At 47.4% G+C, this 16,222-nt stretch overlaps 1 protein-coding gene across 2 annotated transcripts in view; it reads right to left on the reverse strand.

Moving 5' to 3' along the window:
* The window catches only part of CFAP91 (cilia and flagella associated protein 91), a 587,002-nt gene that overhangs the window by 327,718 nt on the left and 243,062 nt on the right, over positions 1-16,222 (reverse strand). For both annotated transcript variants that reach the window (XM_085621057.1, XM_085621056.1), the window contains exon 6: positions 9,069-9,250. In XM_085621057.1, the coding sequence (XP_085477183.1) occupies positions 9,069-9,250 (182 nt within the window). The remainder of the gene's footprint in view (positions 1-9,068; positions 9,251-16,222) is intronic.

Below are 16,222 nucleotides of genomic sequence, written 5' to 3' on the forward strand. Positions count from 1 at the left end.
GACCTCTTGTTTTAGCAAGTGTATGTGTTCTGGAGATAACTTGTGAGATCGTCGTGGAATGTTTGGGGGGTTGCTGGTAAGCTCCAGGCATTAACCATGTTGGATAATTCCAAGAACCCATTTGTCTGATGTTATAGACTGCCGAATGGGGAGAAATTGGTGACGTCTTCCCCCGACAGGTGTGGTATAATCAGGGGGGAAGCATGGGTAAGTCACTGTTTGTTGGGGGAAGGGGAGTTACGAGCTATGTTGTCCTTACCCCTACCCTTGAAGTTGTTGCTTCTATAAACTCCTTGAAAAAGACCTCTGGAGGGAGAGGACTGGTTATTACCTTTGTAAGTGGAAGTATTTTGATCTGGGGATGTTGTTTGTTACCCTCCTCTGTAGAAGGAGCGACGAAAAGAACCTCTGTTGGATGCAGTTTGAAGTGCTCCCATAGATTTAGAAACTTCAGTGTCCTTTTTCATCTTTTCTAACGCCTGGTCAATGTTAGGCCAACTAGGTGTTCCTTATCAAAGGGAGTGTTAAGGATCGAGTGTTGGACCTCTTGTTTACAAGCGTGTCTCCTGAGCATGATGATAGTGTTAATTTCCCTAGCTGCGGTGTCTGCAGCATCTAGAGCACATCGAATAGAGGAGTTAGAAATTATCTTTCCCTCATTTACCAAGTTCTGGTCTTTAGCCGTATGCTCATCTGGGAAGTATTGGATAAGTTGCTCCATTTTGTACCATTGTGCCCTGTCATACTTAGCCTTATGTATTTGCAATGTGCCATTGATTTGCTGCCTGAGCAGCTATGCGCTTGCCAGAGGCATCAATTAGTTTGAACTCCTTATCTGGTGGAGGAGCATCCCCTGAAGTTTGAGAATTTACTCGCTTATGTTACCACTAGGGAATCTAAAGCCAACTGTCCTTTGATAAAGTTGGGGTCTGGTTTGAGAGGCTTGATATTTTTTGTCCACTCTAGGTTAAGATGCGGGCTCTGACTGGGTCTTTAAAAATTTCGTCAGCATGCCGCATCATGCCTTTAAGCATTGGGAGTGATTGTGATGACCTATGTATGGATGCTAGTGTCTCAAACAAGAAATCTTCTTCGAGTGATTCTTTGTGGAGCTCTACCCCATGGTAATGTGCAGCCCTGGCAATGAGTTCATGGTATGATACATTGTCTTCCGGAAGAGATGAACAAGTTACTTACCTTCGGTAACGCTTTTTCTGGTGGATACAGTATCTGCCTGTGGATTCCTCACCTTGTGAATATCCCCTGCGCCAGCATTCCACGGAACTTTTCTTCCCCAGCATTCCACGTCGACGTGGGCGACGTCACAATACATCGGCTCCGCACGCGACTCCGTACGACGTCATCGGAGCCATAAGAAGCCCACGTCGGCGTGATGACGTCAGTTCCACCCATTTTTTCCGTGCCTTCGAGGCGAACAGGTGAACCAACGACAACTCCAAGTATACACAGTATATAGAATCCCAATACATATACATAGCATACTAAACAAAGGAATGCTAATCAAACAAGCATTTCCTACAAATGTACAAGAGAATATACAAGCATCTCAAACAAGACCTATTTCATGGTATACAAAAGGTGGACAACGGGGAGGCGGGTGGGTTGGTGAGGAATCCACAGGCAGATACTGTATCCACCAGAAAAAGCGTTACCGAAGGTAAGTAACTTGTTCTTCTGATGGATACATCTGCCAGTGGATTCCTCACCTTGTGAATAGATTCCCACAGCAGTCCCCACTCCCGGAGGAGGGTGTCCACCTTTCTATACCAGAAAGTCTTGCAAGACAGAGCGCGCGAAGTGGCCCTCCCTCCTCATCTCAGAGTCCAAGCAATAATGCTTTGCGAAAGTATGGAGGGAGGCCCAAGTCGCGGCCTTACAAATATCTGCCACAGGAACACCCCGGGCCAGAGCAGATGTTGAAGACTTAGCTCTAGTAGAGTGAGCACGAATACCCTCAGGAGGAGTCTTACCAGCCAAGGCGTAGCAGATCTTGATGGTCAGTATAATCCATCTTGACAGCGTGCGCTTGTGCACCGCTTTACCTTTAGAACGACCAACGTAGCCAATAAAAAGCTGGTCATCAATACGAAAGTCCTTGGTCCTGTCCAAATAAAAACTCATAGCCCTCTTCGGGTCAAGGCCATGGAGTCTTTCTTCTTCTTTGGAAGGATGAGGGGGTGGATAAAAAACAGGGAGGGTAATAGACTGCCCCAAATGGAAAGGAGTAACAACTTTTGGCAGGAAAGCAGCCCTGGTCCTGAGAACCATCCTTTCAGCATGTAAGGTAAGAAAAGGAGGTTTGGAACTAAGAGCTTGAAGCTCACTCACCCTCCTTGCCGAGGTTATGGCTACAAGAAAAACCACCTTAAAGGACAACAGCCTCAAAGGACAATTATGAAGAGGCTCAAATGGGGACCCCATTAAAAAGGTTAAGACAAGATTAAGGTCCCACTGAGGCATTACAAATGGAGTAGGAGGAAACATGTTTGTAAGGCCCTTGATGAACCTCAGAACAACCGGAGATTTAAACAACGAAGGTTGATCTGGAAGGCACAGAAATGCCGATAAGGCCGAAAGGTAGCCCTTGACCGTGGCCACAGCACAGCCCTGCTGAGCCAAGGAAAGAGCAAACTGAAGCACATCAGAAAGATGAGCCTTTAAAGGGTCAATGGACCTCTCTCCACACCACTTTACAAACTTAGACCACCTGTAGGAGTATATGAACTTGGTGGAGTGTCGCCTGGCCGATAAAATAACGTCCACCACATCAGGTGGGAGAGAGAAGGAACTCAGGTTGCCCCGTTCAATCTCCAGGCATGAAGGTGTAAGCTCTGGAGGTGGGGGTGTAGAACCTGCCCCTCCGACTGCGAGAGGAGGTCTGCCCTCAGAGGGAGACGGAGCGGAGGGCACGAGGAGAGGTGGAGAAGATCTGTGTACCACACCCTTCTTGGCCAGTCCGGGGCGACCAAAATGACTTGGGCCCGGTCTTGGCGAATCTTCCTCAGAACCCGAGGAATCAAGGGTATGGGAGGAAACGCGTAAAGGAGTCGTGAGCCCCAACTCAACTGAAACGCGTCCCCCAACGCCCCCTGCATCGGATATTGGAGACTGCAGAATGACGGGCAGTGCGCGTTCTCTCGGGTGGCAAACAGGTCCACCCGAGGAGTCCCCCACGTCCGAAAGACGCGACGAACCACCTCCGGATGGAGCCTCCACTCGTGGTCGGCGGAGAACTGCCGACTGAGACTGTCCGCACGCACGTTCAGCACCCCGGCCAGATGATTTGCCATCAGACAAATCTGATGGTCCTGAGCCCAGGACCATAGTCGTAAGGCCTCTCTGCAGAGACAAAGAGACCCTACTCCTCCCTGTTTGTTTATATACCACATCGCGGTCGTGTTGTCCGTCAGGACTTGAACTGACTGACCGCGAAGGGAAGGGAGAAAGGCCTTGAGTGCCAAACGAATCGCCCGCAACTCCAGAAGGTTGATATGAAACAACCTCTCCTCTGGAGACCAAAGACCCTTGATCTCCAGATCCCCCAGATGAGCTCCCCACCCTAGGGTGGAGGCATCCGTTATCACTGTGGCCACCGATGGAGGTAGATGGAAAGGCTTTCCTTGGGACAGATTGCCCTCCACGCTCCACCAAGACAGATCCGCTGCAGCTTCTCCGGAGATCTTGATCGACTCCCCGAGATCCCCGTTGTTCTGATACCACTGCTTGCGGAGGCACCACTGGAGCGCCCTCATGTGCCAGCGTGCATGGTTGACCAACAGAATGCAGGAAGCGAACAGACCGAGCATGCGAAGGACCTTCAGAACTGGAACAACCGCTCCACTGTGGAATAAAGGGACCATCTCCTGAATGTCGAGAATCCTTTGAGGAGGAGGGAATGCTCGACACACAGTAGTGTCCAGTACTGCCCCTATAAACAGGTTGCGTTGAGAGGGCACCAGGTGAGATTTGGGCACATTGATCGAAAAACCCAAGTCGAATAACAGCTGAGTTGTCACCTGCAGATGACGCTGCACCATCTCTGGGGACTCTGCCTTCAGAAGCCAGTCGTCCAGGTAGGGGAAAACCGGAATCCCCGACCTCCTGAAATGAGCAGCCACCACTGCCATCACCTTTGTGAAGACTCGAGGTGCAGTAGTAAGACCAAACGGGAGGACCGCAAACTGATAATGTTGCGACCCAACCGTAAAACGGAGATACTTCCTGTGCGACTTCAGGATTGGGACATGGAAGTACGCGTCCTGCAAGTCGAGCGACACCATCCAGTCTCCTTGCTGCAACGCTTGAAGAACCTGCGCAAGGGTCAGCATCTTGAACTTCTCCTGTTTCAGGTAAAAATTCAAGATTCTGAGGTCCAGAATCTGCCGTCCTTCTTGGGGATCAGGAAATACCGGGAGTAGCATCCCTGACCCCTTTCCTGCTCCGGAACCACCTCTATTGCGCCCTTCTGAAACAAAGCTTGAACTTCTTTCTGCAGGAGAAGCAGGTGGTCCTCCGAGCAATAACCTTGGCAAGGAGGGTAAGGGGGAGGAAACTCCCGAAAGGGAAGGGCGTACCCAGTCTCTACGAGGTTCAAAACCCAAAGGTCGGTTGTAACAGATTTCCAACCCCGTAGAAAGTAGGACACCCGACCCCCCACAGGTCTTACATGATCCGGGATGGAGGATCTAGGGCTGCTTCCCTGAAGCCTCATTTGGAGCAGAGGAGGAGGAGGAAGAAGAGGGGTTGCGACCAGAACCTCTCTGACCCCTTTGCTTCCCTCTATAGGAGCGATAGAGGGGATTCTGCTGCTGTTGTTGCTGCTGCTGTTGTGGCTGTCGGAAGGAGCGAAAGGATGACCTTCCGAATCCCCTAGCCTTACGGAAAGTTGAACCTCTAGCAGGAACCTGCAGACCCAAGGACTTCGCCGTCAACCTACTGTCCTTAAAACGTTGAAGGGCAGAATCTGCCTTCTCCCCAAACAACTTTTGTCCATCAAAGGGCAGATCCACCAGCGTGGCCTGGACATCTGCAGAAAACCCTGAGGAACGGAGCCAAGCTTGTCTCCTTGCGGCAATGGACGACCCCATAATCCTCGCCACAGAGTCCGCCGTATCCAGCCCAGACTGGATCACCTGCCTGGCAGCTGCCTGAGTGTCCGCCACAACCTCCATGAAGGACGACTTATCCCCCTCAGGTAACTTAGGGGCCAAAGTTTTTATAGAGTCCATCAGGGCATGAACATAACGCCCCAGCAAGCATGTAGCATTTGATGACTTCAACGCCATACTTCCTGAGGAGAAAGTCTTTTTGGCCGCCTGATCAACTTTCTTTGACTCCCTATCAGCAGGAGATTGGGGGAAAGCACCCGAAGCATGTCTAGAACATGAAGCCTGCACCACTAGGCTCTCCGGAGAAGGATGCGTGGATAAAAAATCCGGGTCTCCTGGCGCAACCCTGTATCTCCTTGCCACCTGCCTGCAAACTGCTGGAGCTGATAGAGGCTTCTTCCACACCTCCAACACTGGTTCCAAGAGAGCCTCATTGAAAGGTAACAAAGGCTCCGAAGCCGACGTCGGGGAGTGCAACACCTCTGTAAGCAGATTGGACTTGTATTCCACAGAGGGCAGCTGCAGATCTAACAACTCCGCGGCCTTCTTGATCACAACATGGTAGGGCGCCAATTCCTGTGGTGGAGAAGACCTTGTAGAAGCATGCTCCCACTCCGGGGTGGTATCCAAACCACTTGCTACCTCTATACCTCCAAACTCATCCGAAGAAGAGTCGACTTCACCTTCTTCCACCTCAGCCCGATATCTTTCCTCCTCCAAAACCCTTTGGGCCTCCCGCCTCGATCGGATCCGGGGAGCCGGCGTCGTCGACGTCGTACGCGGCGTCGGTGGAGCCAAAGGCACCGGCGTCGGAGGCGCTACAGGTGGAGTCGGCGGCGCCGGATGCGGCATCGATGGAGTCGGCCTCGGCGTCAAAGAAGGCTCCGAAGATTGACCATCCATCCGAGGTCGAGCCGGATTCCCAACCGGCGCCGGAAACTGCCAAGAAGGCGCCATCGGCATAAAAGGCAGAAAAGGAGCCTGAGCGTATTGCTGCGGCACTCCCAGAGAAAACGCCATCGGACCCACGGGACCTGCTGGTGCTCCGGATGGGAAGGATGCTCTCTGAAAAATGCCATACATGGCATTCAGAAATCCCGAAGGATCCGTACCTGGAGCCGGGAATTGGGGATAAGGAACTGCCCCTGTATCCTCCTGTGGAGCCACCGGCGTCGGCTCCTCAGAATCCTCCACCGGAGCCGCGGAGTCACCAGGCACTGGAACAGACTCTTCCTGCTCCTGCTCCACATCAGATTCCACCCGACCCGGAGTCGAAGCCTTGGACAGCGCCGGCGACGGCGTCGGGGAACGAGCTGGAGTCCGCTTCGGAGAGGGAGACTTCGAAGACTTATCAGGAGAAGGCGAAGGAGACAAGACCTTGCTCTGACGTCGACGAGGCGAAGCCGACCTCGATCTCTTAGACTTCGAGGACCGACGCCGAGAAGAATGCTTCCTCTTCTTATGGTGCTTCTTCGACTTCGACGACCTCGAAGTCGAAGACTCTCGCCTGGACTTCTCCTTTTTCCTCCCTCTCTTCTCCTCACCGATCTTCTTCATGAAGAGTTTGGTCTTCCTCTCCTTCAGCGCTTTAGGATTCATGCTCCTACAGCACCCGCACTCATCCACGTCATGATCAGAGGAGAGACACCATAAACAGTTCTGATGCGGATCCGTCATGGACATCAGGCCTCCGCACTCCCTACAGGGCTTAAAGCCCGACTTCCTCGTCGAAGACATACCGATTTTAACAAAAATACACCACTAGATTACAAAGTATCTAGAGAGCACTGGGAAAAAACCGTTGCGCGTCGACGGCGCGGAAAAAAGGGAACTGACGTCATCACGCCGACGTGGGCTTCTTATGGCTCCGATGACGTCGTACGGAGTCGCGTGCGGAGCCGATGTATTGTGACGTCGCCCACGTCGACGTGGAATGCTGGGGAAGAAAAGTTCCGTGGAATGCTGGCGCAGGGGATATTCACAAGGTGAGGAATCCACTGGCAGATGTATCCATCAGAAGGTTTGGTTGGGTACAAGTCTGCATCAGTGTCACCTGGGGGATCCACTGTGTAATCTGTCCATGGATGTATTGGAATATTTATTCCCCCATCATCTGCATCATCATCGTCATGATGAGATTGAGGAGAATCTTGAGGTGTGATCTGCAAAGGATTCTCAGGTGGTGACGGAGGTGCTGGAGGTGGCGGTGATGGAAAATGAAAAAGACTTGTAGCCATAGTTTTTTTCTTCAAGGGGATTTTGTAAGAAATGCCCTCTTCTTGAAGCTTGTGTTTCTGAGGTGGTTTCATATAAATATGACCAGTATCAGGGTTAATATGTAGTATTTTTTGCTTTGGATCAGGTGTTAATGGAATAATGTCCCCTTTCGGATGCAGGGGTATCTTTATGTTTCGGTGCCGGTGTTTTTAGTGCGTGGAAGGTTTTGGCTACAAAGGTTGCTTGGCTTTTGGTGCAGGGGATTTCGGCTCCGAGCAGGGCTTATGCTTGGAACAAGAGGCTTCCGGCTCCGTGGAGGGTTGTAATCGACTCAATACCGAGCTGGAAAGCTTGACTGGTGGTTTTGGTCCTGGGCCTGAGGGCGGGGTGTCTGAAACGTCGTCTCGGTGACGACTTTGGCCAGAAGGCAGAGGTGGTGCCAAAGCCTTATGTTTTTTCAAGATTGTTTGTGGGGGCAAGGGGTCTTCGGTACTTACGTCACCTTGACCCTGGGGCAGTTCTTCGGCATTGAGGTCGATCTCGAGTTCTGAGCCTGAATCTTGTTCGGAGAAGGCTTCCTCCTCCTCTGCCACTGATGCCTCGATATCTTCTTGGCCAGAGTCTTCACTTAAGATGTCCAGCGTGTCCTTGATGCTTTGACGCTGCATTTCCCGACGTCGAGCCCGACAATCGCGAAGTCGTCTTTGATCGAAACAATCTGCAAGCATCACAATTTTCTTCTTTGTGCTCCGGTGACAAGCACAAGTTGCACACTTTGTGTGAGTCGGTGCGCACATACCTCACGTGGAACAGAGGATATAATTTAAACAAAGTCCGATCTATTGACGGAGAGCTAACATGGCCTCGAAGGACGTCCACGAAGCTTTCCGATAGAAGGTCGATTTCGATGTTGAAACGATACGCGTAGAAGTGGGAACGCGTGCGGAAACAATACCGCTGAGGTAGAGAGGATTGCGTGTCGAGAACCCGAAAAACTGTTTCGAACCGGAGGGCAGCAATTATACATCCGAACATGATGGCGAAAGAAAAAAAATCTAACAATGGATTGGGTGACCATGCGCACTAACACCGAAAGCAGGAGTAACCTTACCTCATGACTAGGAAAGACTTCTTCGAAGAAAAACTAGATGGCAGGAGTATTCAAAGCATGTGTATCTGCAGCACACATGCCTTGAACACAATATTTTTGTGATCGAGATTTTAGACATGATATTTCTGTATCACAATATTGTGTCAGAAAACCATTAAAGTAACTGCGGGAAACACTATAAGACTAACAAATACCACAACTAAAAAGTGCAGAATACTAGATATCACATATTTGGCTTTTGCTTCTACTGTGAAAACAAAATGGAACTAGAAGGCCCTAAACCTTACAAGTCTTCAAATAATAGGAGAATATTGATGATAATTTCAATGATATGTCATCCCTATTTAGGTGTTGGAATTACTCCCCATGTTGGAGTAGGAGGATGCATTTATTTGGTGAAATTCATTTTACTTACCCTGTGGCCAAACTATTCAATCAGAATACAACACAGTAGCTATCTATACAAATAATAGCACTGTATTGTGCACACAGTACACAACAGAAGTAAGCACATGTAAAATGCAACAGTACCCTAATAGACAAATATGACATGGGGAAGAGCAAAGCCTTTGAATCACTTATATTAAAATAATTATCCATCAATGACTCACCCCAAGTGAGATTGGCAAGTGTTAGCAGTTCGGGGACTGATCCAGGACGTACAAAATATTCAGGTGTATATGGATCAGTCTGAGCTTCACTGTCACGATAATCGGTCTGGATGCCGACTGTGCGCACAGGAGGAGTGAGAGGCCGTTCTTCACCAGTGTCCAGGCTGTTATAGGGGTCGGACCTGAAATATATCAAAGACCACTTTGTTTAGTCATTTGGTTATATATCAGTGTATGGCATCAACCATTAGTTTTTGAAGGAATATGCATAAGCCATTCACTGCAGTGACTCTTGTACTAGTGGTACTAAGGCCTTAGTTCCATCACGCTGATCATGCCTGGGACAAAGAAAAAAGTCAGACAAGTAAAGTACCTATATGCCCATCATACAAATCTTTACAGCATGCATCTCAGATCTGCCCAGTCGAAACATGCCAGCTAAATTGCTCCAAAACGCAGAGAGAGAGAGCAGAGTAGATGGGTGGGTAATCAGGAAGAAAGCAGAACTACAAGCATTTGAACCCCCTATGATTGTTGAACATGTTGATCTTGGGAGCCAAATATAATTGAATATAAAAGACATAGTTTCTGTGATCACACTAGGAGAATTTGTATTTTAGTAAGTAATAAACACAATTTAAGCAACTTAATATGCTGAGTTCGCGTAGAGGATTTTATTTTAAAGTAATTTTTGCGAAGAGGCATTTTTCTTTTAAATAAGCATACCATCGTCCAACGTAGAGACAGATATATACAGTATCTCCAAGCAAAAATCTAGTTAATTGTAGACTGGGAGTAAGCCTACGACAACTCAACCTAGAAAAATGGAGTGCCTGGTTTCACTTGATAATACAGAAAGCTTGTCATGGTTACAGAAGCATGGTTGCACCTTACTGAATGGACATAAATAAAGCAATCCAGGTTAATTAATTTAACCTCTGAATATTAGAAAGTATTTCAAACTATGAAGAATGCCCTTTGTATAGCCTTTGTGCTCAATCTTGCGGACTACAGTAAGGTGTTTCTTGCAGAGTTGGGTGCATCAAGCTCTGTCACTCGAACAACATTGGGACAGTTGAATGATGATTATTAACAAGCATTTGCAATGCAATAGGTCTCGCACTGGTGAAAGTTAGAGCTACTGGCGATGTAAATGGCAATGTTTCCTACTTATGTTTTTTTTCTGCAGTCGAGTGGTTGTGGGTATGCATGAGCGATTTGATGTTTACAATCAGCATGTTTGACAACATCTAAACAAAAAGCAAGCTAATAAAGTGGATGGATCAGGAGGCAGAAAGTGAAACCAAAACAAAAAATCTGGATTAATCACAGCTTCCGAGCGTAAGTAAATTGTGTGATATGAGGCAAATATTTTATTTTACTGATAACACCCAAACCTGGCTGCAGCAGCAGCTAGACAGGTGGCATTTGTAGAGCGGGTGAGGTGGTTACTCCTCTAACTAAAGACAGACTGCAAACAATCACATCCCTCAAAATGAGAGCTAGTTCTATAAAGAATAATAAAGACACTGCTTTTGTCGAGGGGAAACAGACCAGTGGCAGCTGGTGAATTTTCTAAGTGGTGTGGCAAAAACATGCATCATGAATTGCACTGAGCGAGGAAATATGAGCTGGTCTCTCTCTCCCATTTGGAAGTAGAAAGGCATTTATCTGCACAGTAGCACCAGTGGCCAAACGTACTATATAAATAAATCAAAAGGAGGGAGAAAGAAGGGGTATGACCCACTCAGCTTCTTTGTCTTAGACGTTTAATTATCAATGGAGAGTGGATCACAGGTCCTGAAAGAACCAGGGTTAATAGCAGCAGTACTAAGTACTGTTAAGAAACCCTCAATCACGTGTTAGTTCACAGGTGGAATTTTAGCTGTATGTTCGATTATCCGCTACTTGCTTGACAACGTGACAGCATCATCATCGGGTTAATGAATGCTTCTTCCACACCGGGTGGAGAGAAGCAGTGACAGAACAAGTCACATTTTGCCGCCGAAAAGAGCGGGCACAGCTTACACCATCAGATGTAACCCTCCAATCGAACAATTAAGAAACAGGTTCAAATTGAACTCAGACCGACTGGTGAAACAACGGTACTCACCCATTTCACGAGGGAGATCCCTTCCAATTATAGAGTCTCCTACACATACACTAGGGTCCTGATGAAAGCCTATATGACCCTTCGGGGCATGAGATAAGGCTGAAACATGTCGACCTATTTTCTGGACACATTTTTTAGTGCACTAGACCCTAAATAGTCTACTCTGTGCACGATAAGTAGTTTTTAATCTAACTCGAATCCAGTTTCATTAAAATTACAAACTGGTCCTTTCGAGTCTTTTAAATTCCTTTTCACTCACTATATAGCACTTCACTACACACCTAACACGGTTCTCTGATCACAACTGAAAAAAACAGAGGAATTACCTCCGGGTGGAGGAAGCATTCATTAACCCGATGATGATACTGTCACGTTGTCAAGCAAGTAGCGGATAATCGAACATACCGCTAAAATTCCACCTGAGAACTAACACGTGATTGAGGGTTTCTTAACAGTACTTAGTACTGCTGCTATTAACCCTGGTTCTTTCAGGACCTGTGATCCACTCTCCATTGATATTCAAACGTACTATATGCCTAACTACAAATGTGTTTCAACTGCACCCAATTTCTCTCTCCAGCAGATGCATCTCTTTAGTAACGCTATGTTGCCTTTGTGGCCTCGTTTGCAATATAGGATACTGAATACATTTATACAGTTTACCCATTCAGTCTACTGGCTAAAATGTCAGAGAAACCAGCACTGGTTTCTGTGACAGACGAGACCCAGGGACGCCCCACTCTGGAGCCTGGGGACGACAAGAAAACATAGGTTGACAAAATGTTTCATATCTGATCTAGTAGACAAAGCAAACAGCTTTGGCACGGGGAGACTGTTCAGCGAGATTTGTTAAGAGCCATGGTCGAGAGTCACTGTGTACAGAGCCATTAAGTGCACCAAGAACATTGGACAGCGAGTGCAACGTCTGCTGCGCTACAGAAAGGAGAATGTGCAAAGCTATCACCAGGAAAGGCAACACTGTAATAGTAAAGCAAGTATTATAGAACACCAAAAAGAGAGGGAGTTCAATCGCAAATACAACAGGTGGAATCACATTAACAGAATTTGCATGAGCTTCATCTAGAAATAATTGTACTTCTTTAAAGCGTAAACTTGACCGTATATATTGTAGCGCTTTAAATGAGCACCAGTTAAATTATGTAGAGTTTCTGACACTGGTAGATTACGTGATTTGCCCAGAATCAAAGGCTGTTGAGGCCACGCCTCAGACTAGAACCTCGGTCCCCGGTTTCAAAGTCGGCAGGTCTGGCCATAAGGCCACATTCTCTACCTGTATGAAATAAACATAAGCCTTTATTTTCTTACTTTATTGCCTACTACATTAGAATATGTAATCCTTCCACTTAAAGCTTTATAACTCAGGCATTAGTCCACGAGAGAGTCAATGTAAGTCACTAAGCAGCGTGGTTGCAATTGATGACAGACTGATGCAAACAAGGAAATTTCACAAGGCCGTGAAGGATGATGGCATCACGCGGGGCTTCCATATTCAGTGTCATCTAAAACCGAAACTCCTGTGACACTAGTATTCACTCTGCTGCAGTCCCTCTGTTATGATAACTAAGAGCTGTAAAAAGGTAAGCCCAGACATGCGCCTTACAGAGCCTCGCTTTTGCTTACGATGGAATTCTGAACAGAACGAGGTCAATTAATCAGGGATGGTTTACAGTGCTACCAATACAATACATTGTAAATGTATGCAAATTAGAGGGCCGGGCCGCAAAGCTATAAGGCAGAAGCCGCTGCTGAAACAAAAAATGGGGGGGGGGGGGGGGGAATAAATACAAAGCTGAAAGAGGTCTCGACCTCGGAGGGTGGTGGGGTGGGCAAGTGGGATGGGTGAGATGGTGTTGGGCAAAGCACGGGAAATGGGGGAGAAGAGTCATGGACAAGCTGACAAAAAAATGAATGTTACCGTGTGCAGTGAAACCAATGCTCATATAAATCGGTCGAGATCGCTTTCTATAAAACTGCAACAAAAAACAAACAAGCGAAAGTGATCGCGATCAAACATCAAAGCGGTCAAGCGGCCGCGAAAGTGTAAGTAATCGCGGTCAAGCGCGGCGCGCGCGACCGCACACATGCACTGTAGCTCTAGGCTGGCCTGGTAGCACTTTTTGGAGCCCTCTAAATAAGTCTCGCCAGACCAGCGCATGCGCTGGGTCAGGCGAGACCTAAAAAGAAGCTGCTCCTCAGGAAACAGACTCTCTAAGATGAGGACCTCAGTTTGGGGCCCCAATCCACTTCTCTTCTGCGTATGGCTAGGTTTGCGCTATACAAATACAACATATATGCATACAGTTCATAAAGGTCATTGGAGAGGGTGGTAGTATGTAAAATGTCCTATCTGCTGATGATGCCCCCTAGCCCCCCGAATTCTTGTGTTCTGAACCCCAGAGATGTAGGGTCAGCTTCATTCTTCTGGCACCATATGCTTGTTTTTTAATGGTCTACTCTTCTGTCCACTAAGCAGTCTATGAGCACTAGTATGGCTTCTTCATGCTGACAGTCCAACTAGCTGCTGTTGTAAGATGTTGAATATTAATAACCTGTGCACTCCAAATTGTTTGGTCAAGATACAGCACCACTTGGATATAACTATGGTATAGTCTTTCTTAAACATCTACAACACTGTCTACTATTCTTTTTAATCTGCATGAGGTTTGTTTTATATCAGAAATAAAGTTGTAGAAGAAACATTGAACTTTCACATTGCAGGGAATAGACTGAGGCAAGAGAGCTGTACATCTCTTCACTTCTTACAGCCATTTTTGTTTTCCTGACACTGCTTTCTTCTCTTACAGCAAAAAGATATTTTCTTTGATCATCACTGACACATTCATCTCTCCCATTCACTATCATTTCCTCCTTTCTTCATTGTTGGTTTACTTTAATTCAATCTTACTGTTAGTTGCCTCTCTTCTTCAACCATGTGCAATTTTAATTATCAGTTTCAATTGCCGCTGCTATGTTCTTTGTTCATTGATTTCTGATTTTATTTCCTCTCTCCTTAAGCCGTACCGTAATATTAACTTTTAAAAACATTTTTGTATACTTAAGTGTGTCACGCTAAGTGGGATGGTGTTAAACCTTTCAACAAACGTGGGGACAAAGGGGTAAGTTTAATGAGGTCCAATGTACATACCCCGTCAAGGTTGTGTACAAGAAAAGGTACAGAGTTCCTCTAGAGAAGATAGGAAAAAGTACTGTCACGTGTAAGGGGTACCAAGTGGGCCCTGCTGTAAGATAAGCAGGTGGGAAGAAAGGGAGATTCCCTTGTTGGAACTAGGGCTCTCACACACCCAGCAAGCTAGGTGTCAAGCTTCATCATTTGAGCCTGCCCCTCGTCAGGTCGGCGCTGCAATACCTGACGGGCACCCAAAATTGGGGCTCTTTAGCGGGGATCTTTTGTTCCTGCCGGTGGGTGCAGTGGGGGTAAGGGTCCTAGAAAGGATCGCCCTCTGACAGAAGGAGCAGCTCTGAAAACCAAATCTGGTGAGGCCATGTGGGGGCTATGAGAAGAATGTGACATGGCTCCCTCCGCATCTTCCGAAGCACCCTTGGGACTAGAGGAATCGGTGGAAAAGCGTAAGCATACATTTTTGACCAGTTCATCAAAAAAGCATTCCTGTACGATCCTGGTTAGGGAAGCCAGCTTGCGTAAAATAGCCATTTGCGGTTCCGACTGGTCGCAAATAGATCCAGATTAGGCCGTCCACACAGCTGAAAGATGTTGTCCAGCGTTAGCTGATGAAGTTCCCACTCATGGTTGGACGAGATTGACCTGCTCAGGGAGTCCGCTAGAATGTTGGACACTCCTGGAACATGAACTGCTGTTAAAGTTATTTGATGTTGAATCGCCCAGTTCCAAATCTGCTGGGCTTGTAGGGACAGCAAAGTGGACCTGTTCCTCCTTATTTATTCACATAATGCATGCTTGTCGTGTTGTCCGTCCGGATCAACACTGAAGCACCTTGAAGAAGGGTGCGAAAAGATTTTAGCGCCAGGAATATCGCCAGTAGTTCCAAAAAGTTTATATGCCAAGTTCGTTGCTGAGCATCCCATTTTCCCTTGACTGTGAGACCCTTGAAGATGCGCCCCCATCCGTTGAGGCAAGCGTCTATTGTAAGGATGAAACTTGAATCGTCCGCTACAAAGAAGCGGCCTGCTGAGATGTTTGTCCTGTGAGTCCACCATAGCAACACCTTGTGCATCCGAGATGTGATGACGATTACATCGTCGAAAGACCCTGAGACCCGTTTCCACTGTTTGTCGATTTCCTCCTGTAAGGGCCTCATTTTGAGATGACAGTTGGGAATTAGAGGGATGCAGGAAGATAGCATTCCCAGAAGCGACTTGAACTGTCGAACAGAAACAGACTTTCTTGCACGTAGAAGAGATGCCAGTTTGGAAATTCGTTGTTGCCTTTCGTTTGATACATACGCCTTTGCTGTCTGAGTATTTATCATGGCTCCCAAGAAAGTACCAACTTGAGAGGGGGTGAAGTGCGACTTCTCCAGATTTATGAACAGGCCCAGTGACTGAAACAGAGACCGGCATGTTTGAGTGTGTCTCGTTGCAACTGTAAACGACTGCGCCTTTATAAGGCAGTCGTTGAGGTAGGGAAATATTCGGACGCCCACTTGACGAAGGTTTTACCGCCACCGGTGCCAAAACCTTGGTGAACACTCAGGGCGCAGAGCGAAGGCCGAAGGGGAGGACTTTGAATTGGAAGTCTCTGCCAGCCACTCTAAAGCGCAGGAAGTTTCTGTGTCTGGGTAAGATTCGGACATGAAAATAGGCATCTTGAAGGTCCAGTGTTCTCATGTAATCTCCTTGAGATAGAAATTGAAGTACTTCTTGGAGCGACAACATCTGAAATGATTGGCTTTTTGAGGAACTTGTTGAGGGAACGAAGGTTCAGGATGGGTTGCCAATCCCCCGATTTTCTCTTGATGAGGAAGAGTCTCGAATAGAAACCTGCACCCCTTTGTAAGTTTGGAACCACTTTGATCGCTCC

The sequence above is a fragment of the Triturus cristatus genome, chromosome 8, assembly GCF_964204655.1.
Source record: "Triturus cristatus chromosome 8, aTriCri1.1, whole genome shotgun sequence".
Classification (NCBI taxonomy): Eukaryota; Metazoa; Chordata; class Amphibia; order Caudata; family Salamandridae; genus Triturus; species Triturus cristatus.